General features: G+C 60.3%; 1 protein-coding gene across 3 annotated transcripts in view; it reads left to right on the top strand.

Annotated features, from left to right (window-relative positions):
* The first annotated feature begins 1,171 nt into the window (after positions 1–1,171).
* Positions 1,172–21,577, top strand: part of CADM3 (cell adhesion molecule 3) — a 31,457-nt gene continuing 11,051 nt past the window's right edge. Inside the window, exons 1-2 of one of the 3 annotated variants that reach the window (XM_025420704.3) lie at positions 1,223–1,322; positions 19,641–19,742. In XM_025420704.3, the coding sequence (XP_025276489.1) occupies positions 1,238–1,322; positions 19,641–19,742 (187 nt within the window). In that variant the 5' untranslated portion in view covers positions 1,223–1,237. Of the gene's footprint in view, positions 1,323–16,425; positions 16,562–19,640; positions 19,743–21,577 lie in introns of those variants that run through there. The other 2 variants (XM_025420707.3, XM_025420706.3) reach the window with 2 other exon arrangements.

The following is a 21,577-nucleotide window of genomic DNA, read 5'->3' as shown; positions in this document are numbered from 1 at the left end:
GAGGGAGGTGTGGGTTCCCCTGGCCTGCGGTTTTGCGGGAAGAAGCCCTTCCAGGGAGATCGCCTCCTCCGCCAGTTGCTGCTGGACAGACAGGGGCTCGGGGCCAGGATGCCTGTGTCAGGGGAAGGGCACAGCCGAGCCGTCGGGGCGCACTGAGGGGCGCACTTGGGGGGCGCACGGGGGCGCGCACAGGGGGATGCAGGGGGGCGCAGTCGGTGGCGCATTGGGGGACGCACGGGGGGGGCGCACTGGAGGACGCACGGGGGGCGCACTCGAGGATGCACTGGGGGACGCACGGGGGCGCATGGGGGGGACGCACCGGGGGGCGCAGTCGGGGGCGCACCGGGGGATGCACCGAGGGGTGCACGGAGGGGGGGCGCACCGAGGAGTGTACGAGGGGGCAGACGGGGGCGCAGTCGGGGGCGCACCGGGGGACGCACGGGGGGGGCGCGCTGGAGAACGCACCGGGGGGCGCACGGGGGGGGCGCACCGAGGGGTGCACGAGGGGGCACACTGGGGGGCGCAGTCGGGGGCGCACTGGGGGATGCACCGGGGGGCGCACGGGGGGGGGCGCACCGAGGGGTGCACGGGGGGGGCGCACTGGGGGCGCACGGGGGGGCGCACCGAGGGGTGCACGAGGGGGCACACTGGGGGGCGCAGTCGGGGGCGCACCGGGAGGCGCACTGGAGGACGCACCGGGGGCGCACGGGGGGCGCACTGGGGGCGCGCTCGGGGCGCGGGGCCGGTGGGCGCGCCCCTGCCGGGGCCTGCAGCGGCCGCTCCCGCCAGCTGGCCCCAGGCCCTGCCCGGCGCCCCCTCCGCCCCAGCCGACAGGGGTGCGCGCGGCCCCGCCGCCCAGCCAGTTCGCTCCCTCGGCCCCGCACCCGCGCCCGGCTGGCGGGGCTCCCGGGGGAGAAGGCGGAAGGCACCACGAGGGCGCAGGGGGGGTGGAGGGAGGCGGGGGGCGGGGAATGCGGCAGCGGGGCCCCCCCGCGCCCGGCCCAGCCCCCCGCCGCCCCCCCTCCGCCCGCAGCCGAATGGTTTGCTCCGAGCGCCCTATTTAATCCCCGCGACTGCAGCAGCGCCGGCTCCCTCCCGGTCCCCGCCTCGGCCCCGGGCTCCGACGCGGCTCGGGGCGCCCACCGGTCCGCGCCGCCGCCCGCCGCCCGCCCGCGCCCCGCGCCCCGCGCCCCGGGGACCCAGGCCCGCCCGGCGCCGCGGGAGGCTCGGCCGCGCCATGGGGGCCCGCCCCGCCCTGCCGCTGCTGCTGCTGCTGCTCGCCTGCCGCGGGGCGCCCGGGGGGGCCAACCTCTCCCAGGACGGTGAGTGCGGGCGGGGCGGGGGCGGGGGCGCGCGCTTTGTCTGCGCGGGGGCGGCGGGGGCGGCCCTCGGAGGGCGGGGCGGGGCGGGGCGGGGCGGCCGTGCACCTGCTCCGCGCCTGGCTGCGCGCGCGGCTCCGGGGCCGGGGGCTCGGGGAGGCTCGGGGGGCTCCGGGAGCTCGGGGGGGCTCGGGGGGCTCGGGGGGCTCCGGGAGCTCGGGGGCCGGGGGTCCCGTGTGCGCGTGTCTGGCTGCGCGCGTCGGTGCCGCCGTCTGCCTCTGCGTTTCTGTGTCAGCATCCGTGTGTGTCTGTGTCCGTGTGCGCTGGGGGCGGAGTGAGATCCGGCGGAGTCAGGGCGTGTGTCGGGGTCTGTGGATGTGTCTGGAGGGCTCGCAGAGCCCGTGCACCCCCGAACCTGCTGTGTGCAAACACCGCCGCGCCCCCGCCCGCCCCCGCCCGCCCCCACCCACCCGCGGCGCAGCTCCGGGAAGGGGGCCTGGGTGAGGCCGCCGAGGGGGGCGTGGGCAAGGAAGGGGTGGGGGCTCCTCCTTGGAGCAAAACAACAACACCGGGCGGGGAGGTGGCGGCGGCCGGGATGGCGGTCCCCGTGGCGGTGGCAGCAGCTGGGAGAAGCAGCCCAGACAGGAGCGGAGGAGGTGGGGGAAGGCTGGGCAGAAGGAACCAAGACGTTTGGGGAGGAGGATGCCCGGAGAAAACCCAAAGCTGCCCGGGGCTAAGCACTGATTTTGCCACATTGGAGGGGAGGGGGCGGGAGGTGGCCTGAGCCCCTTGGCCCCAGGTGGGAACTCAAGCCTCCCTGGGTTTGTAAGGGTGAGACACAAGGAAGACAGTGGGGGGGGGGGGGGCAGGGAGGCGGGGCCAGGGTGAGGGGACTTGGGGAAGGGCCCCTCCCGCCCCGGCCCTGGCTATGTAGGTCAGCGCAGCCGTGGGGGCCCCTGGGCTTCCTTACAGCCCCGCTGCAGGTTCATGGGGTGGCAGGGGACAGTTTGTAGGGAGCCCAGGAAGGGAGCCGCGGCTCAGAGCCTCAGGTCCCCCGAGGAGGGAGGAGGGAGGGCAGGCCTGGAGGGACTAACGGAATGCATCCTCTGGTCTCCTCCGCCCAGTCGCCCAGTGGGAGGAGGGCCGGGCTGTGGTAGGGGGAGAGGTAGGGGGGAGAGGGGGCCGGGACCTCTGCGGAGCAAAGGGATGTGGGGAGAGTGAGGGGGAGGGTGGTGGCTATGCCCGGACAGATGCCAACCAGAAACAGAAAGAACCGCAGGGGAGGAGAAAGGGGAGGCGGCTCCTGGGCTATGGACCCAGTGGCCAGCAGGGATGGGCACGGGGCCAGGGCGGGGCGGGGGTGGAGAGGGGAGGGGTGAAACTGGGGAGGATGATGTAAAGAATTTCATCTGAAGAAAACAGGCGACGAGCCAGGGAGCCAGGGTGCCGGAGGAATAAGTGCTCCATCTCCCCTGACCTGCCCCCCAGCCCTGTCCCCATCATGATGGAGGAGCATCAGCCCGGCCCGTAGGACGACACCGGGGATCCCCGCCCCTACAGCCTACTGACCTCAGCCTGTGCCCATCAACACCCCTAAGGGAGTCCTGCTGGAGTCTCCACACACAGCAGCCCCTCCCCACCGTGGAATCCCCCTTCCCCAGAGGACTAGGCTCATGGCCCGCTCCCTCGCCCAGGAGGGGAGGGGAGTCCCAAGGGCCGGCTGGGTGCGAGGCAAGGACAGGCTGCCGCTGTGTGGGCCTCAGCGCCGGGCCTCGACCGGGCCTTGACTCTCACAGTCTCGGCGGCCACAGCCCCGGGCCGTCTCCTCCTGCCAGGTGTGCTCAGCACAGCCGGTGTGACCCACCCCGCACCTGTTCAGAGGGCAGACTGCCACCCTGGGCTGGGACCTGCACAGAGGGAGGTCACCCCGGGAGCCGGGAGCGCTTCAGCTCGAGGACAGACCACTGAAGAACAGACTAAAGCCGTGTGCTAGCCAAGTCTCCCCTCCCCAGACGCAGAACTCTGTCTGGCCCTGGCTCTTACCCCGGGGGGTAGTAAGGCTGAAACCCTCTGTTGTCATATCTCCAAGCGCTGGGGGGAAGGCATGCTGGGTGCTGAATTTGGGGATCGGGAGTTTCCAGAGGAGACTCGGCAAGTCAGGGATGGGGAGGGAGGCTCGCTCCCAAGCAAGAGTCCGAGGAGGCCTCTTTTCCTTGGAGAGCATCGTGGGTCGGGTCGGGGTGGCTGACATCCGTCTGTGCGCAGCGTCCCGGGTCGTACCACTATACAGGCCACACGGCCACACGCAGGCTTTACCTCGCCTAATCGTGCCTCTTGGTTTCTGGACCCACGAAGGCGAGCTCTGAGGTGGGAGGCAGTGGCAGAGATCTGATGCTCGGGGCGTGGACGGCCACCCTGACCAGGGGCCCAGGCAGGGAGCCAGGCAGCCCGCGGCCCACCCCGTAGTGTGCGCCAGGGCAAGGGGCTGCAGTGTGAAAGTGGGGGGACAGCGCTCCCCAGGGCCCTGCTGCCCGCGTGCTCCGGGGCGTGTGGTGCAGTGGCTACCTCCGTGTGGAAGGAGGGAAACCACTCCCTGCGTGGCTGGGGTGGGCAGCTTTTGTAGGGTTCGTGAGGCCGAACAGGCGCTGAGAGGCCGGGGAGGGTGAGACGCGCTCGGGGAGCCGGGCCACCAAGGCTGCAGCCGGAGGCCCAGGACCAGCGTGGCCATTCCGCTTGCCGCCCGCTCCTTCCTCCCCCCCTCCCCGCGAGTCCCGGCCCCCAGCGGCATCCCCAGGGTCAACCCCAGGGTCGGCAGACTGGAGGCCTGCAAGCTTGCTTTGGGCCATGCTGCTGTCCGGTGAGCGCGTGGCCATTCAACACGCTGAGCCGCCTTCCTGGGGTCCCCCCTCCCTGGGTTCTTCCCAGCCTGTGAGCTCACCGAGCATCCCGGCCGGGCGGACAGCCTGAAGGCCTCCGCTGGTGGCCCTTTAACCTTGTGCCGCCCCACACGACTGTCGTTCCCTTCCCAGTGACCTTCTGTCCGCCGCCGTCCATTCTCCAGCCCCCTGGCCAGGTGCCCAGCGTAGGGCTCACGCCCAGTGTGCCGGAGAAGTCCAGAGAGCGCTGGCTCCACGGCTGCCCATGGGCCTGCCTGGCTCACCTGCTCCGTCCTGAGCTCTCCCAGGGTGCCCTCGGGGAGGGCGTACGTTCCCTGGCTCCGGAGGGGGCTTCCCGGGCTTCCCTGGCTCCGGGGGAGGTTCCCTGACTCCAGGGGAGGGGTCCCTGGCTTGGAGGAAGCGGTCCCTGGCTTCAGGGGAGAGTTCCCTGGCTCCGGGGTGGTTCCCTGACTCCAGGGGAGGGGTCCCTGACTCCAGGGGAAGGGTCCCTGGCTCCAGGGGTGGTTCCCTGGCTCTGGGTGAGGGTCCCTGGCTCCAGGGGAGGGGTCCCTGGCTTCGAGGGAGGGATCTCTGGCTCCAGGGGCAGTTCCCTGGCTCCGGAGGGGCCCCTGGCTCCAGGGGAGGGGTCGTCCCTGGCTCCGAGGGAGGGTTCCCTGGCTCCAGGAGAGGGGTCCCTGGCTTGGAGGAAGGGGTCCCTGGCTTCAGGGGAGGGTTTCCTGGCTCCGGGGTAGGGGTTCCCTGGTTCTGAGGGAGGGATCCCTGGCTCCAGGGATGGTTCCCTGGCTCCGGGTGGGGTCCCTTGCTCCGGGGGAGGTTCCCTGGCTCCGGGGGGGGGGGGTTCCCTGGCTCTGGGGGAGGGGCCCCTGACTCCAGGGGAGGGGTCCCTGGCTCAGAGGAAGGGGTCTCTGGCTTCAGGGGAGGGTTCCCTGGCTCCGGAGGGGGTTCCCCAGCTCCAGGTGGGGGGGCAGTTCCCTGGCTCTGTTGGGGGTGTTCCCTGGCTCCGGGACCTCCCCACGGAGGAAGCAGTCTGTGTGATGAGGGGCCCAGGCCGCAGCACGTCCACTGGCTCTCCAGAGTACCAAGCTCCCCCTGGGGGGCGGGGGGCGGGGGGCTAAGGCACCACTGCTGCTCAGAGGAGCTTCTTCCAGGACAGTGCTTTGCTCACTTCCATTTTTAAAGCTGAGACATTCTTCTCTCACATAAGCAAAAACCGATGAGAGGAGAATTACTCTTCTGGAAAGGGAGGGGACGAACCTGTGGCTCTGTCACCCTTCTTGCCGCCCCCGCCGCCCCCCTGCGGGCGACCCCCCCACCCCGGGCGTCCCGCTCCCACAGCCTGAGGTCCTCCGCCCCCTGGGACGCCGGCGAGGGAGCCAGCCCGCTGCCCTCAGACGCTCTCTCTCTGTCTCCTTCCTCTTCCAACCGAGGCTGCAGGCCCAAGTCTAATTTCAAGAGTGCCTTGCTGGAAACATTCCCTGTTCACTCGGGGAGTGACTCACAGTTCTGCAGCCATAAAATTCCACAGATGGCATCTTTCGGGTGTTCCGGTCACTCTGAAACAGCAGCCTGCGCGCGGCTGTGCTATTGCCCTGCAAACCCCGAGACTTGGCTTCGGGGCTCCTCGCCGGTGCGACTTTCCTGCAGTCCACAGGACGGGCGGAAGGGAATCAAGAGCTGCTTGTGGCTTAGTCACGGGCTAGGGATAGTATCTTCACCGTTATCACCAGAGAGATGACCCCCTGGAGCAGGGGTGGGGGGAGGAGGCCGGAGCGGGGGGCACTGTGAGTCGTCACCTTTGTAGCCTCCTGCTCACTGGTTCTATGGTCCCCGTTTTGTTATCCGCTTCTCAGCGATGGAATGTCGCCTAAGGCTGGTCCCCTAGGTTCCAGACTCTCCCCGAAGGCAGCTGGTGGCCTGGGTTACCTCCATGCTGACCACGAACGGAAAAAAAAAAAAAAAAGGAGAGAGAGAAAAAAAAAAAAAAAACCCCAAGGCATTAGGAGGTTTGGGTGATCATATCTTCTCCTTTTCATCTTTCGTGTTAAAATTTAACATTTCCCGTTTAACGCCTGGCTATAGGCCCATATACTGGAACATTCTGTTTCCTGGATGAGGTCATGTCCTGGAGGTCTCTCCATAAACTCTGAGAACAGCAGTCCCCACGGGAATGCTTATAGGGGATAGAGAGAAACAAAGCCTCCGAAAGGGAGCCTGGAGAGTCAAACCATCAGATAAGGATTCAGGTCACTGAAAACGCAGTCAAATTAAGAATAAATAAGTCCCGTGCAACTGTAAAATGGAGAAGAATAAGTCTCTGGGGCCAACGACCTGCCTCTTCCTCTGGGGTCGGCAGTAGTGCGGATTCTTTATAAAGTCAGAACCAGCTGGTGTTCGGGGTTCCTGACCCCCCAGCCCAGTCCTGTTGTAACAAGCAGACCCACCCCTCCTAGCACCGGGCAGCCGAGCTTTCAAGAGTCTCGAACACATGAAGCTGTTGAGGTTTTGGCAAAATAGAGGCTTAGTAAAGCCACGCATCTATTCTTCACTGCAGCAACAAGTACTGGAGAGAGGGAGAGAGAACGATGTGTCCTTTTACCAAAATTTCTCTAAGTGTAAAGAGACTGACCAGATGTCCCAACTAAGAGGCGTGATCCACTCCTCTCTCCCACACGCCCTGAAGACGGCACTACTCACGCCCATCCGGGGTGCCTCAGGGCACCGTGACCCCGAAAGACAGGTGACGGGTGAGAAACCCCACGGCTGTCCCACGCCCCAGTGTCTCTGAGGGGACACGGGCCCCGTGGCCTCGTTTCCCTCATTAGGAGATGCTTTAATCCACGATTGACTTAGCAAATTAAAGCCCCCTCCACCGCCACGGACACCTAGGTAATTGTCGCTGATTACTGAGGCTGCTTGCGGTGGTTAACTCGGTCGGCGGGTGGGCCTCACTTCTTGTAGGATCCTGGGCGTACAGGTGGCAAGTGCGAACAAAGTGCTTCCAGGAGGCCCTTGAGAGCAAGTGAGGGGCACAGGGCGATGCTAGCAGCGGCCCCATGTCTCCCATGTCTGTGGGTTCAGTGCGAGTCTGAGCCCCTGCCCGGGAAGGGAAGCGGGAGCGCTGAGCTCTCCATGGTGCTACCCCCACCTGCCTCTGCGGCTGCTCCTGCTGCTCTCCGTGGTCCTGCCCTCCCTCCAGCCTCCCAACCCTCCACCCCTCCTACGCGCATCCTCGCCCCCCCACACACACCCACCACAGACACGCAGGGTCTTGGCCACGAGCCCCGATCCGCTCCACCAGGACGAGGGGCACAGACCTTGAGATAGGGACACGAGAGGTCCTCACGGCCGTCTAAACAACCGCAGCAAGGGCACAGGACGAGCAAGCGACACCGAGGTTGAGCAGATGTAGGGGACTAGGGCCTACGGTGACCTCACGTGGCCTCCGGAGAACTGGGTGTCTTGCCATATCCCGGAGCCACAGATTCAAAACAGAACCACAACACAGTCATGGTTCAGGCTGAGACGCTGTTGCTCACATACGGCGAGTACCACACCGACGCTGCGAATGTGCAATGCAAAGCGCGCCGTTCCCGGTTTCGGCAGGCCCCTCCCCGTGCCACTCTGAGCCTGCCGGCCGGCCGGCTCAAACTGTCCTGTCACGGTGCTTTGCTTACTTCCCCTTTTCCCTCGACCTTAGCAGTAAACACAAAGACAACGCGTACGGATGATGGGACACCTGAGCCGATAATGGAGGAACTTCACGTACGAGGGGCACAGAAACCAAGTACTAACACCCTGACTCAGGTTCCCCATCTTTCCCACCACCTTGTACAGAACTAAATACGAGCATCTCATCCCAGAGCCCAAGTCCTTGGCCACGTCTCGGGAGAGACGTATCTTTAAAGTGGACTCTGCTACTCTTTTGGGGTATCTGCCAATGCCGATGACGTCAAATGCGGCAAGGAGCCGAGAATGCTCAGCCCCTGCCAGTCTGAGACTAGACAGCCTGTTCCTCCCGTCACATCAGAACTGCACGAGCTCATCTTCCCCTAAAGGCTGCTTTTCCCCCCCATTATCAGTTGCTTGGTACTAGTTCCTAGAATAGCGAATGCCGGCGAGTGACCTACAGTAGAACCTACCGGGGAGGCAGGCTCCCAGGATGGATTTCCAGGGCCCCTCTTCCATCTCCTCATGGGAAACAAGGAGAAACTTCATCCCTCAAGGACAGGTAATGGAAGTGATTTATCTCCATGAGCGAGCCTTCAGGAAGGCAGAATTTGGGTTACAGTAACAGCTGGAGTATCTCCTATCCACCCGTCCCCCTGAGCCCCCCCTGTTCTCATGAACAGCGGACATATTGCAGAAGGGATCCTAATGCGGAGCTTCCGGCAATTTTTTTTTTCTTCCCAAAACCTGCATCATTTCTTCTATGTAAGGTCTCCCCTCTGGGATTCCTTAACCCTCTCTGTCTCCTGGACATCTCCAGGAGAATGATAGGAACGCTAAATAATATAAAGAACTAAAATGCAGTGTCTCTAAGGATTTATTTTTCCTTACCCCCGGCCAGACCTGCGCTAATTGTGTATTGATTGCTAATTATGAGCACCTTTGGCTCATTTACTTCCCGTTCAGGGTCGGGAAGGTCAGATGCATCACCTTGCCCTAGGGACAAAAAGAAAAGGGAGTGAAGGCTGCTATCTCCACCACTCATCTCCGAGCCAACCACTACTTAGCTCTGCACTTGCTTTATATAATCCCAGACATTAGCAGGGCCGACTGGAGATCCCGAACCCCCAGTACCGGGTTTCATGGTGAATATGCAAATCCTGGCTTCCAACATTGATTTGTCTTCTGTTGCCCTGATTCTTTGCTTCCAGTCCTGATTCTAGAATTCCAGCCAAAACCTCCGGTTGAAAGGTCCAGAGGGTGAACTGGTTTCTTGAGTCTCTGACTTAAATACCTGCTACTTCTTAGAAACCCGGCAGCAAGACTCTAGCAAATACATTGATGACAAGTAACCTGAGACTTAGCACAGCTTGGGTCAAGCTCTCAAGAGCCTAGAGCCAAGTCCTTTCCTTATTATGGAACAAGGGGCCAGTTTTACCATCTGCTCCTAATCATTTGTCCCTCAGTGGATGCAAAAATGACAGCAGGACAGTTGCACTCATTCCTACTCTTATTCTAATTCCTAAGGATGACATCTTTCCAAACACATATTATATGTTTTCTCCTCCCATCTCCGTCCCATCGTCTCAGACAAATATAAAAACCACCACCACTAAGCGCCCGGGCCGCACATATTCCCATTTATCCTCAACTGCTGCTTCATGCCAACCCTCTTCTGGTCTCCAAGCCCTGGAGTCCAGTGTCAGTGACAGATGGCCTGAGCCTCAGCCCTTGGGAGGGGAGAGGGTTCTGGCCCTCTCCTGGGGAGTCTGAGCAGAAGAGAGAGCCTAAATTCTGCTTTGGGGGAGAATCTCTGAGTTTGAGCCATATGGTTTTCTGGAAGTAAGGGCTTCTGACTAATAATGGGCTGGGGAGAAGAAGGGCCCTGTATCTGGGTCATAAGAAAAGCTGTGTTTATGTCAGGAGAAAAAAAAAAAGAAAGAAAGAAAATAAAAACAGAGAGGCGAATAGTGAATAGTGTAGTGTGTCATGTGTGTTAAGGGACACACGCTGAACGAGAGAAGGAGGGGAACTAGGCTGGAATACAGATGCACCACGGGGAACCAAAATGGGGCGTCTGCCCTCGTCAGGGAGGGTACCCAGCGCGGGTCTCAGGGAGGAACAGGAGATCTGGAGGTCCCGCTGCGCTGACCGCCAAGTCCGTAGGCTCGGAAGACGGTGTCTGTTGCACAGAAGCACGGAGGGCTCCGAGTAAGGCTAACTGAATAAGGTGCCACCCTCTGGAAAATATAATTTTTTTCTTTTTTTAAGAGAGAAAAGTGAAGGGAAGAGACTAAATCTGTTAGGACTGCGGGAGGGGGCCCGGAGCGGCGTGGGTGTGCAGAGCGGAACACATCTGTCTTCATGTAATGCTCTCTCCACTGCCCTGAACCTGCCATCCACACCTTGACTCCAATCACCCAGTGAAGGGAAACAGTGAAAACAAGTCCGTAAAATCAGAGCCAGCAGAGATGAATGCGTTCTCGCCTGACTTCTAACAGATTAAACTTTTTTCGCGCCCCCCCACCCCGCCTGCCACCAAGGGGTCAAGGCTGAGAGATGAGACAGGGAGCCCCCCACCCCATGCACCGAGGCAGGCATCGAGGCCCCGCAGCACCGACTGAGGACTGGGGCGTCGGGGGACCCGTCTTCATCCCCAACCGCCCCCTCCCAGCCCCGGGTGACCTTGCGGGCCCCAGTCCCTCCTCTGCCATATGCACGCTGTCCGGGGGGAGAGATGGGAGTCTGCGTTCGCCGCCTCTGTTGTTTCCTTTCCCAAGTATGTTCTAAGGTGGGAGGGCTTTCCGCAGCTCGGTTCCATCCCTGTGAGCGCAGCAAGGTAAATTTGGGGAAGGGGTGGGAAGTGCCTGCACTGGGTGCAGGGGGAGGCCTGAGAGTTCAGACCAAGTCAGGCTCCCCGAAGGCCTGACCCGATTTATGGGTGTGTGAGCGCGTGGGAAGCAAGCGAGGAGGTGGCGTGAACAGACGCTCCTCGGGTGGCCCGGTGCTACCATCAAGGGGGGGGTGGCGCACCGGGCCTCACCTGCTTACCTGAGACCCGGCAGGTGCCTCGGCCCCTGCACAGACCCAGCCGCTCTGGCTCTCATGGCAATCCTCCCCACCTCCGGAGCCAGCCTCTGCACTCTGCCTCACGCCCTCCAGCCGCTCAGCCCAGAACACTCCGTATGTGCTTGTGCACAGCACACTGGGGCCTGGAAGCAACAAGCTAAAGCTGGGGAAGGGGTGCTCTGGGGTCCCGATCCCCTTCCCCTTTGTGTCCCAACTGCAGTTCCCGCCAGGATGCAGTATTGGCTGCAGAGGGGCTTGTTTTTGTTGGGGGCCAGCCCAGGGCTCCCTCCCAGCGCTAATGCACGGAGAACACTGACTCAATAGCAAATCAAAGCAACAGCTGTCCCCACCTCCTTCTCTGCCACCCACTTCCTAGTCCCTGCTCCTCGGAATCTTAACGAAGTCTCTGAGGGGCCCCTCAGCCTACCACGAGCCCACTTCTGCCTCCAGAGTTTTCTCTCTCCTGAGCTCAAGAATAGGACATGCTCCTGCGCTCCTTCCCCTCCTGTAGCATCCCCCCCACCCCGGCCCAGCAGCCCGCGCCTCCCCACCGCCAGCGGCCAGCACACGCATGCACACACACAGCCTGTCCTCACTCAGCCCCTTTCACATCTGAGGGCACGAGCGCCTTCTGCCCCTCGGGTCCTCTCCGGGGAGACCTGCAGCAGCCGGGGGGGCCCAGCGTCTGTACAGACGCCGCCCGTCACAGCTGCAGGAGCTCGTACCCCACCTCACTCCGCCTCTCACCTGCCTGGTATGTAGGGGCCTTACCTCCCGTGAGGTCTCCCAGGGGCTGGGGAGCTCACTACCACACACAGACAGGTGTGGAGCCGAGAGGGTAGATGTCGCCGAAAGTAAAATCACACTAGCTGGCAGCCTCGCCTCCAAATGCCCTGGCCCACAGGCTGCCATCCAACGACAGTAGCCACAGGAGCCGGGCTTCTAACCGCAGGCCCCGCAGACTGCCTGTGTGGCCTCGTTCAAGTTTCTCAACCTCTCTAAGCCCTGGACTTTTCTTCTTCTTTTTTTTTTTTTTTTTTTTTTTTTTTGGATTTTTCTTCTTTAAAATGAGATTAGCACTAGATATTACTTCGGATTCTTGTCCACTCTAAAAGTCTAGGTTTTTTTTTTTTTTAAGATTTTTTTTAATTTAGTCATTTGAAAGAGAGAGAGGAGTGGCCCAGGGAGAGGGAGAAGCGGTCTCCCCATGGGGTTGGATCCCAGGACCTGGGGATCATGACCTGAGCCGAAGGCAGATGCTTGACCTGCTGAGCCACCCTGGTGCCCCTCAAAGTCTTTGCTTCTAAGAATGATAGAGGGGGACATATTTGGGGGAGGATTAGGCACAAGAGAAGGAAGAGGGGAATTACTGAATTTTGGTAAAAGGGCATCAGAAAGGACATGAACCCACCCTCCATGTGGTAGAATCAAAAAGATCCCAGGATTAACCACCTCTGGCCATTAGGGGTCAGCAGAAAGTGACCAGACTGCTAATGGGTGTCTGGGTTTTAGGAAATACACACAATATATTTATTCGTGACATACAGTAGTTTGATACTTTTCCCTAACGTTTGTGTAAAACAAAATATTTGTAATAAGTAAGTTTTGCTTTTGGTGTTTTGGGGAGTTTTTTGGTTGTTGGTTTTTTTTGTTGTTGTTGTTGTTGTTTAGTGTAAAGAGGGTTAACACATAGATAAGCTTTTTGTTTTAACCCCACCCTCACGCCCACCACAGGCGAGCCAGCCAACTAACCCAAAGATTCCCTCCTCCTCATTCAGCCTGGAAAAGCTTAGCCACACACCATTCCAAGCCCAGGAAACAAAAGCCTTTCATTTCCAATGACCTGCTTAGGATGGAAGCAGAAGGCATCTGCCAACGTTCAGTAATAAACCTGTTGGAGCCTGGATCAGCCCCTTCCAAACCCAAATCTCTGGGATTATCTAAGGGTGTAGGATCCCTGGTTCTGCCAATCCAAACCTCTCGGCCACGCTTCACCAAGCTACGGGGGCAAATCAGCGGAATAGGCACTTGTGTTCGTGCAAGTTCCGTTTCCCACCCTATTTACCATCTATTCTCACTTATACCCTGCATGCCTCCTGGGACAGCACAGCAAAGCTGAGAGAGTAGTGCCTTGTGGGCCCGAGAGGCTGCTGGGAGCCAGAGGGAAAGGAGATAAACAAGGCTCCAGGAGGAGAAGCCAGACAGCAACAGAAAGAACGGAGGGAGGGAACAAGGAAGGAGCAAGGTCTCGGTGGGTGGAGGGGAGGCCAGGTGAGGGATGCGGGCCGCTGGAGCGTAACTGAGTCCCCCAGCAAATGTGGAGCTGGCTGAGCTGAGCTGAGCTGGGGCATCCTTTACGTCCTGCAGCCCGTGAGGGGACAGAGGCCCATCCCGGAGGAGGAGCGGCAGAAAGAGCAGAAAATCCACCTGAAAAGACAGGCAATCCTAAATGATGGACGGACTCCACCTTTCCGGCCCCAGCTGCCGTCTGACTGTACTGTGTAGTTCAGAAAGAAGTGGGGAGCTGAGAACTCAGGCGAGAGCAGAGCTAGAAGGGACTGGAAGGTGGAAGCAGGAGAGGCTTCTCGACACTCAGGCCTTCAGCGCCTTAGATTAGGACGCGACAGGGTGACCCCCGTGGAAGTAACACAATTCCCGGCAGCCCGAGAGCAACTGTGAGAGCATAAAAGGAGTCCTCTTTTGATCAGGGTATTGTGTTCTAAAGTCCCTTGGGTCAAAAAGTGACTCCCCCCACCTCGTGCAGTTACCATGTAGGTCAGGACTCACAGGGGCCCGGCCCTCCTTCCCTCCAAGTGCAGAATCAGACATTCACTGTTAAAGAAACTTGTGGCTCTGGGCAAAATGCAGGGCTCCAGGGCCTGAGTCCTTAAGCTGATTTTGCCGGGCCCGTTCTCTCCCGTGTGTGAACCGAATACACACAAGAATTCACTAGTAGCTCAGGGCAGGGGAAGAACGAGAGCGAGATCACCGGGGCCGGGGAGCCTGGCAAAGGGTGTGGGTAAACGATCCTAAAAGTGGGTCCCTTCAGTATTTTGGGCCACAGCCCCCAGTGTGTTTTTCCCTTGGAGATAACACTCCTCCACCCACCTGTCATGGTAGTCGTGAGGAATACCAAGTAGGCTGGGATGAAGAATATTTTTAACTCTGGAGTTAGAAATGCTGACTCATCATCATCATCATCACCATCACCATCATCATCAACTCCTACTCAGGGAGCTGGTTTTCTCTAGTCAGGGAAGGGAAGCTCCGGACCCAGGCGCCGGCAAGGCCAGCAGTGGCAAGAGGGGAGCGCGCTGTCCCTGTCCCACCATCCCACACGGGCACCTGTAACCCTGCTCAGGGGCCTAAGGGCAATGCCCCGTAGATTCCCAGAATGGACAGGCAGGGAAGACGCGAGGCGAGCCGTCGGGGCTCACACGGGCACCTTCTCTTAGCCGTCCCTCCTAGCATCGCTCAGACAGGAGACATGCTGCATTGCCATTCATTCGAGTCGCTCATTTATTTATTCAATAAATATTTATTGAGCACTTACTACACGTGAGGACACGTGTTATGAGCGAAAAAGTGAGTCACAGGTGATACTGTGCTTTCCAGGGCACGCTGGTAGGTCTCCAATTCCCACCTCTGCTACTCTTAATGTGAACAATCAATCAGAAGGACACTGGTGGGTGAAAGGGCTACTTTGTCCTTTACGATGCTACGAGTCCTACAGATCCTGGAAATTCTTGGTAAATAAACCAAGAACTAAGAAGCCCCCAAGGCAAGTGAGAGCAAACAAGACGCTCACTCTGTTTTCGGCCCAGACACTGGAGTCCTATGAAAGCGTAAAGGGATTCTGTTAGTTTTAACTAGACACCTCTTACCACGTGGTTGGCTCAAAAGCCCCACATTGTGAAGCTCTTGGGGGTAAATGAAGCAGCCCCCGGACGTATCAATGAGCCACATGAGGAAATCCAATTAAAGATGACATTCAGTGGGTACAAGCCATCCCATCGCCACCACAAGCCCCCATTCCCAGCGTGCTACACTGGTTACCTTGACCACATGGCAGGTGAGCAGTGTGACCACTGTCGAGGTGAGCCAGCCCTGGCCAGTGACGCGGGAAGGAATCTTTTCCCCTAGAACTCCTGCCCCCGCCCCCCCCCCCACACACACACAAAATGCACGCGCCTGCAGAGGAAGGCGGGCAGCAGAGATGTGCACAAGGCCTGGGCTCTGCAGTCCGAGGGGTCTCATCCGACACTTGGTGGCTCCATCATGTGGACGAGTTGCTTAACTTTTGCGAGTCTTGGCCAACTCGCCCTTAACACGTGCATAGCACTAGCTATCAGGAGGGCTGTACTGGATAACGATTCTAGGGCACCTAACTTGGATTTTGACACACCCGAGGTGATCAATAAATACAATTCCCACCATATTGTTGCTTCTAGAGCTTCAGCCTCTGGACGGTCTACCCTCTCCTTTGTCCTGTGTCCTCCTCGCGTTTGGTTTGCTCTTTCCAGATGCTGAGCCTACTTCTCACGACAGACGATGCCCAGCGTCTTTGACTCATTTATTAAATATGTATTTATTAAGCCCCTTCTACGTGCAATACGCTGCATTAGGGCCCCGTGCGGGATACAGAGGTGAATCAGATGTCAGCCCCTAGCTGCGGAATTTTTGTAAGTTAGTGGGGGAAGCCAAACTCCAAACTCGCAGCACAACTTAAGAAAAGTTAAGTGTCGCAACTCAGAGAAGCCAGAAAGGATTTCCGTCTGGAACAGTAAGGAAGACTTCTCCCGGGAAGCGGCACAGAAAGGAGGCTGTGGGCACGGGAAGGGCTTAGATGTGTGAAGATGGGTGGAGGGCATTATCCGCAGGGTTACAGTAGGAAGGGTGGGCAGGCAAGCCAAGGGTCCTTAGAAAACTCAGAAAGGCACCATGTCTGGGATATGCGTGGGATAAAGAAAAGACAAAGCTGGAAGGCGCAGTGGCATGAGGCTGCCCAGGGTCTCGAACGCCAGCCCGACCCAGCTGGATATTATCCAAAGGATGGGATGTCAGCGAAGGGGAAGCAGGAAGACAGTAAGGCCCGTGAATGGAATCTCTTCGCTGCTCTTCCCTATGAGTAGCCTGGGCCCCCAAACAGGTGGCTCTGTGGGCCGATGGCTCTGAGCAGAAGGTCCGCTGTGTCCACTGCAAGGGCCATGCCGCCCTTCCGGAGCGCTCCTGAGCTTCCCCTGCTCATTGGGGTCCACAGAAGGAATCGAAGCCGGGGTCCTAAATGATCGGCACAGTCTGAACCCAAAGGCACAAGGCTTGGGCGGCCCCGGCCACCATCTCTGCTACTTACACCTGTTTCTGTTAATAGCATTCTCATCGGCGGCTGCCGGGGGAGTGGCCATCAGGACTTCCCATTGCGGGTGTACAACATCCTAAGAAGTGAGAAAACTTGGAGGCACGCTAACAGACAGTTCTCAAGAGAAGGCATGAGATCACAAGTGCTTTTCAGAATTGGAGGGAGCACATCACCCCATCAGGGAAAGGAAAAAATAAACAAACGCCACACAGCTCGCTGTTCCCCGGCTTCTAAAAACACTACAAACCAGAGTGAGTTCAGGGATGGACGGAGACGATCTATGCCGTTTCCTGGACACTATTGGTGTTAGTTATCAGTCCCCTCATCCGAACGGTTCGGTGTGGTTCACCATTCCAAGTATTCATCCCATACAGGGGGAGGCAATGCCCGCAAAATGCAGGAGGAGGGGAGAGACGAAAGAAATAGAAGCAGGGAGAAAAGCAATTAGGGAATGCAGCAAAAAAAAGGGGGGGGGGAGCAGGAGAGTGGAGACCACATCCGTGCTGCTGGGCTGCTGGGCAGGTACTTCCTCTGCCTGGTGGGGGGGGACACGCAGCAGGGCGCCAGGTGTACCCCGGGAATGGCCAGACCCCATTTCAAGCACCGAGAGCTGAAGATACAAAGGCGAGTAGGGCCAGGCCTCAGCTCCCAGCCGCTCCAAGTTGAGATGGGGGGACTGCCAAGTGAGCACGCGGCCGCCGTACGACGGGGACGGGCGGAGAGGCCGCGCGGAAAGGGAGCTGCTGAGAAAGCTTTGAGGGCCCCCAGGGAGACAGAGAGGCTTCTCGAGAGGCTGCTCTTTGTGGGCCTGGAGGGAAGCCGTGGCGACTGCGACCTCCTGTCTAAAAGCAGCGGCGGTCCCTTTGGGCGGCCGCCCTCTCTAGGTGGTGCTCACGTTGAGGTCCACCTGCAAACCCAGGGGTGCTGTGCCCAAGTACGCGGGCCGTTCCCTCCGTCCCTGTGAGCAAAGGCCTGTTTGGTGCTTACTAGTGCGCACAGTCCCGGTACTGGGGGGCGGGGACCCCCTCTGGCTTCCCCCTGTCCCCCCAGCGCCCCAATCGGGCTTTCCAACCGGGCGTCCGCGCCCACAAATGCACAACCGGGACAAGAAGATGAAACACTCACCAGGTCAGGCGGCCTCCAGCCTTGCAGTCCGGCAGGGCAGGGGGGCGGCCCGGCCCCGGCCCGGGAGGGGGAGAGCCCTGCGCCCAGGCGCCCCGGCCCCGGGCCGCGCATCCGCAGCCTTCTCTCCGCTCTGCACCCCTGCGTCCCCCCGCTGCCCACTGTGCCCGCAGCCCCGGGGTTCCCGCCGACCGCCCCCCACACTCTCCCTCCGCCCTTGGGGGGGCCTGGGGCCCCCGCTCTTGGAGGGAACAGGGTTCCCCCAATCTCCTGGAGGATGCGTGTGAGGACCCGCCAAGGCGCACTCTGGGGCCGAGACCTCTTGCCCCGCCCCTTCCCTGCTCTCCTCCTCTCCACCTGCCCCGTGTCCCCTTCCTCCCGATTCCTCGGTGTCCCTGGGGTCCCTCTCTTCGGGCCCCCTGCTCAGGCTGCGCTCCCACCGCCCCTCCCTTGCTCTCCCCTCCCCGCCCCTCCTCTGCTCTCCCCGCCCCCCTGCTCTCCCCCTGCCCCGTGCCCCCCTTCCTCCGGGCTCTGCGATGCCCCCAGGGTCCTGTCCCCTGTCTCCGAGCCGCTTCTCAGGCTAGGCTCTCCCCTCCCCTCCTCTGCTCTCCCCGCCCCTTCCCCGCTCTCCCCCTCTCCCCCTGCCCCCTGCCCCCTTCCTCCCAACACTGCGGTGCCCGGGGTCCTGTCCCCGGTCTCCGGGCCCTGGTCAGGCTGCGCTCGCACCTCCCCTCCCCTGCTCTCACCTCCCAGCCCCTCCTCTGCTCTCCCTGCCCCTTCCCCGCTCTCCCCCTCTCCCCCTGCCCCCTTCCTCCCGACTCCGCGGTGCCCGGGGTCCCATCCCCTGTCTCCGGGCCCTGCTCAGGCTGCGCTCTCCCCTCCCCTCTCCTGCTCTTCCCCCCCCCCCGCCCCCGCTCTCCCCCTCTCCCCCTGCCCCCTTCCTCCCGGCTCTGGCTCTGCGGTGCCCCGGGGTCCCGTCCCCTGTCTCCGGGCCCTGCTCAGGCTGCGCTCTCCCCTCCCCTCCCCTGCTCTCCCCCCCGCCCCCGCTCTCCCCCTCTCCCCCTGCCCCCTGCCCCCTTCCTCCCGGCTCTGCGGTGCCCCGGGGTCCCGTCCCCGGTCTCCGGGCCCTGCTCAGGCTGCGCTCGCCCCGCCGGCCTCCCCGGGTCCCGCCGCGCCCGCCGAGTTCACGCGACTCCCGGCCCGGGACGCGCCGCCGCTGCGGACTCTGCCCAGCAGCCGATGACGTCACGGAGCGCTGCGCCGCTGATTGGCTGCTCCGGGGCTTGCGGCGGGAGCCTCGGCGGCTTCGCCAGGCGGGCTTTTCTGTCCGTCCGCGGGTTCGGGGGGCGCGGGGGCCCGGCGGGGGGCGGGGGGGCGGGGAGCACGGCCAGGGAAGGCCGGGGGCCGGGGGCAGGCGGGGCAGCCCAGGCCGCGACCGCTGGCAGATGGCACCTTGCACCCCTCCCCTACCCCCTGCTCCCTCCCCCACCCCCTACTCCCTCCCCCACCCCTGCCTGCAGCGCCCGGGGCCTTGGCGGGAAAGTCAGGGAGCTCTGGACTCGGGATCGGGCCTTTGATTCCCAGTCTTTGTTCTCCTGTGTGCATGACCTTGGGCAAGTCCCTGCTCTCTGCTCCCACGCTGCACAACAGGAACCAGCGTGTGTGTGTGTGTGTGTGTGTGTGTGTGTGTGTGTGTTTCACGGGTCTATTCAAAGGAGGAAGAGTAAGCGTGTTTCCCGATGGCTACATCTGTTGTCGTGTTAGTAGACAGGACCGAGTACCTGAAAGAGTCCTGGATAAGGAATGAAAAATCTTTGTGCTTATCTTTCATTTTCTGGAAGGACCTTCACCAAGTGACGTTGAACCTTTCTAGGCTCCATGGTCCCCATCTGCAAAGTGGGAGAACTGGACCAGAGGATCTTTAAGATCTCTTCTGGCTCTGACATTGTGTGGCTGACTGGTTAAAGAAAAGATAAGTTAGCATCCTCCTTTCATAGCCCCCCCTTGGGAGGAAGAGCTCACTTCCTTTTTGAGGACTCTAGCGAACGTCTCCCCTTGGCGAGTAACCCACCTTGTCTTAGGTACCTGGAGAACCTGCTTTTCATCCAGGGCCTGTCCTCTCCCCACCCCCACCCCTGACAACCAGAGTATCCCAGGCCGTGGCAGCAAGTATGTAGGGCTCATCCTTGATGGAGATTCTCTCCCCAGGCTACTGGCAGGAGCAGGATTTGGAGCTGGGAACTCTGGCCCCACTCGGCGAGGCCATCAGCTCCACAGTCTGGAGCAGCCCTGACATGCTGGCCAGTCAAGGTGAGAATCCAGGCCCCTCATCTCAATGTCCCTCGGTTCCCTCAACCATCCTCACATCATCTCCCGCTCATGTTGCCTCTGCCCTGTGTTCTCACTCCCCTCATTACCGCACAGCTCCATCCAACATTTTAGTTCTAGCTCCACACCACCGACTTCTCTCACACCTACACCTCTTCCCCTGCTCCAGTACACAGACCTCTGGACCCTCTACACCTTTCCTCCAAAATAAAATGATTCCAGCTACAAGTGTATTAACTCGGAATAAGGAGGTGCCTAGAAGGCACAATCGACATAGAGTTCTTCAAAGGGACCCAGGGTTAACAGGATTACCCGTCAAAACTTGGTATGTGGCTAGCAGTGGATGAAAGGTTTCCCCGAACCTTTTGTTCAGATGCTTAAGGGATAAATCACGCCCCAGTTTACTCAGGCAGCGCAGTCCCTGGCTCTTAAAAATCATAGTTTACATTTTCAAGTTAGACTGCACTTGAGGAGCATCCCCATGAATAGGCCACTGCGTTGAGAGTTGAAGAATAGAGGTGTAGTCCTCCCTGGAGTCACCGATCGATGCCTAGGCAATCACTCCACCTCCATGGCCTCATTGTCTGTATCCGTAAGACGAGGGGATTGGATTCCACGATCCCGAAGATCCCCTGTCAGTTCTGTTACGATTCTGAGCACCAGCACCAGCGGCCAGACTCTGGGCTCCAGTGTGGAGACAGCCACCCTCTTCTCTCCTCAAGGCCCCTTCTCTGCTAGGAGCGTTCGTCATGCATTTCTTGGAAATGGAGCTCCGGTGACCGAGAAGGAGAGGAGTAACGGGGCCGCGGGAAGGCCAGGGCCATAGGGAGAATGCGGAGCCTTTAAAATCACTCAGGGAATGTAGGAAGTAGGCTTCTTGGCTTCCTATGGAGAGAAGAAGAATGCTGCTTAACTAGTTTAGCACCCCAGAAGAGAGGCTGCGGATGCTTCAGAAATCAGAGCGGGGAGGTCGGGTTGCTTGAGTCCTATGGAGGTCGCTGCTCTCTCTGGGGTCCCAGAAAGTCAGTCCTGGAGATGAGGGAATCAGCACTGGGAGCAGGATCCATGCCGTGGGGGACACGGAGCCATGCTGGGTGAGGGGCTCCCGGCCAGGCCAGCGGGAAGGCACATCGGGGAGTCAGATGCCGCATCCGCACGGTGTCTTATTTGTCCTCGGTGTTTAATTTGACTAAGGAGAGAGGGGCGAGAAGGTCTGTTCTATCACATAGAAGGGGGAAAAAAAACCCTTAATCCCTTACTCTCAAATATAGCACGAGGGGGGTGATTTGAGTTTGTGTGTTGAGAGGCCGGTTGTCCTGGTACCGAAAGAATGTGAGCTGACGATGAAGGGAAGCTATTGTGGGAGGAACTGAAAAGTCTGTGCCAAAATGTTTCAGCTTTTCTTTCTTTTCTTTTTAAATCTTTTGTGTTGCTTGTTCTACAGTTTTATCAGCTACCTCTTACGTAAACGAACGTGGGGCCCAAGGCGGGCTTGGCCTTCTGCTCACCTTAAGTTTGGGGATTTTCAGCCTCGAGCGCCTCTCCTGTCCGTGCTCTTCCCAGGGGGCGGAGGCAGGGAGGCAGCGCGTAGAGGGACAGATGCGTGTGCGTGCTTTCAGAGTGAACGGCATCAGGGAAGATGCGTGTGCAGGGCTCTGTGCAGAGCTGGGCGCCTTTATTCCTCTCGGGGCTGGTGGCCCCGTCAGTTCACTCAGCAAACATGCAGCAAGCCACTGTTCTTCTGTGTGTTCCAAGCGAGAGGCGAGAAGGTCTGTGTCCCCGTCCCTGGTCCCCGCCACCTCTGTTCCCTCCCCCAC

This window comes from Canis lupus, chromosome 38 (genome assembly GCF_003254725.2).
Source record: "Canis lupus dingo isolate Sandy chromosome 38, ASM325472v2, whole genome shotgun sequence".
NCBI lineage: Eukaryota > Metazoa > Chordata > Mammalia > Carnivora > Canidae > Canis > Canis lupus.
Note: the sequence above shows the minus strand (reverse complement) of the source record. Positions and strands in the feature narration are given on the sequence as shown.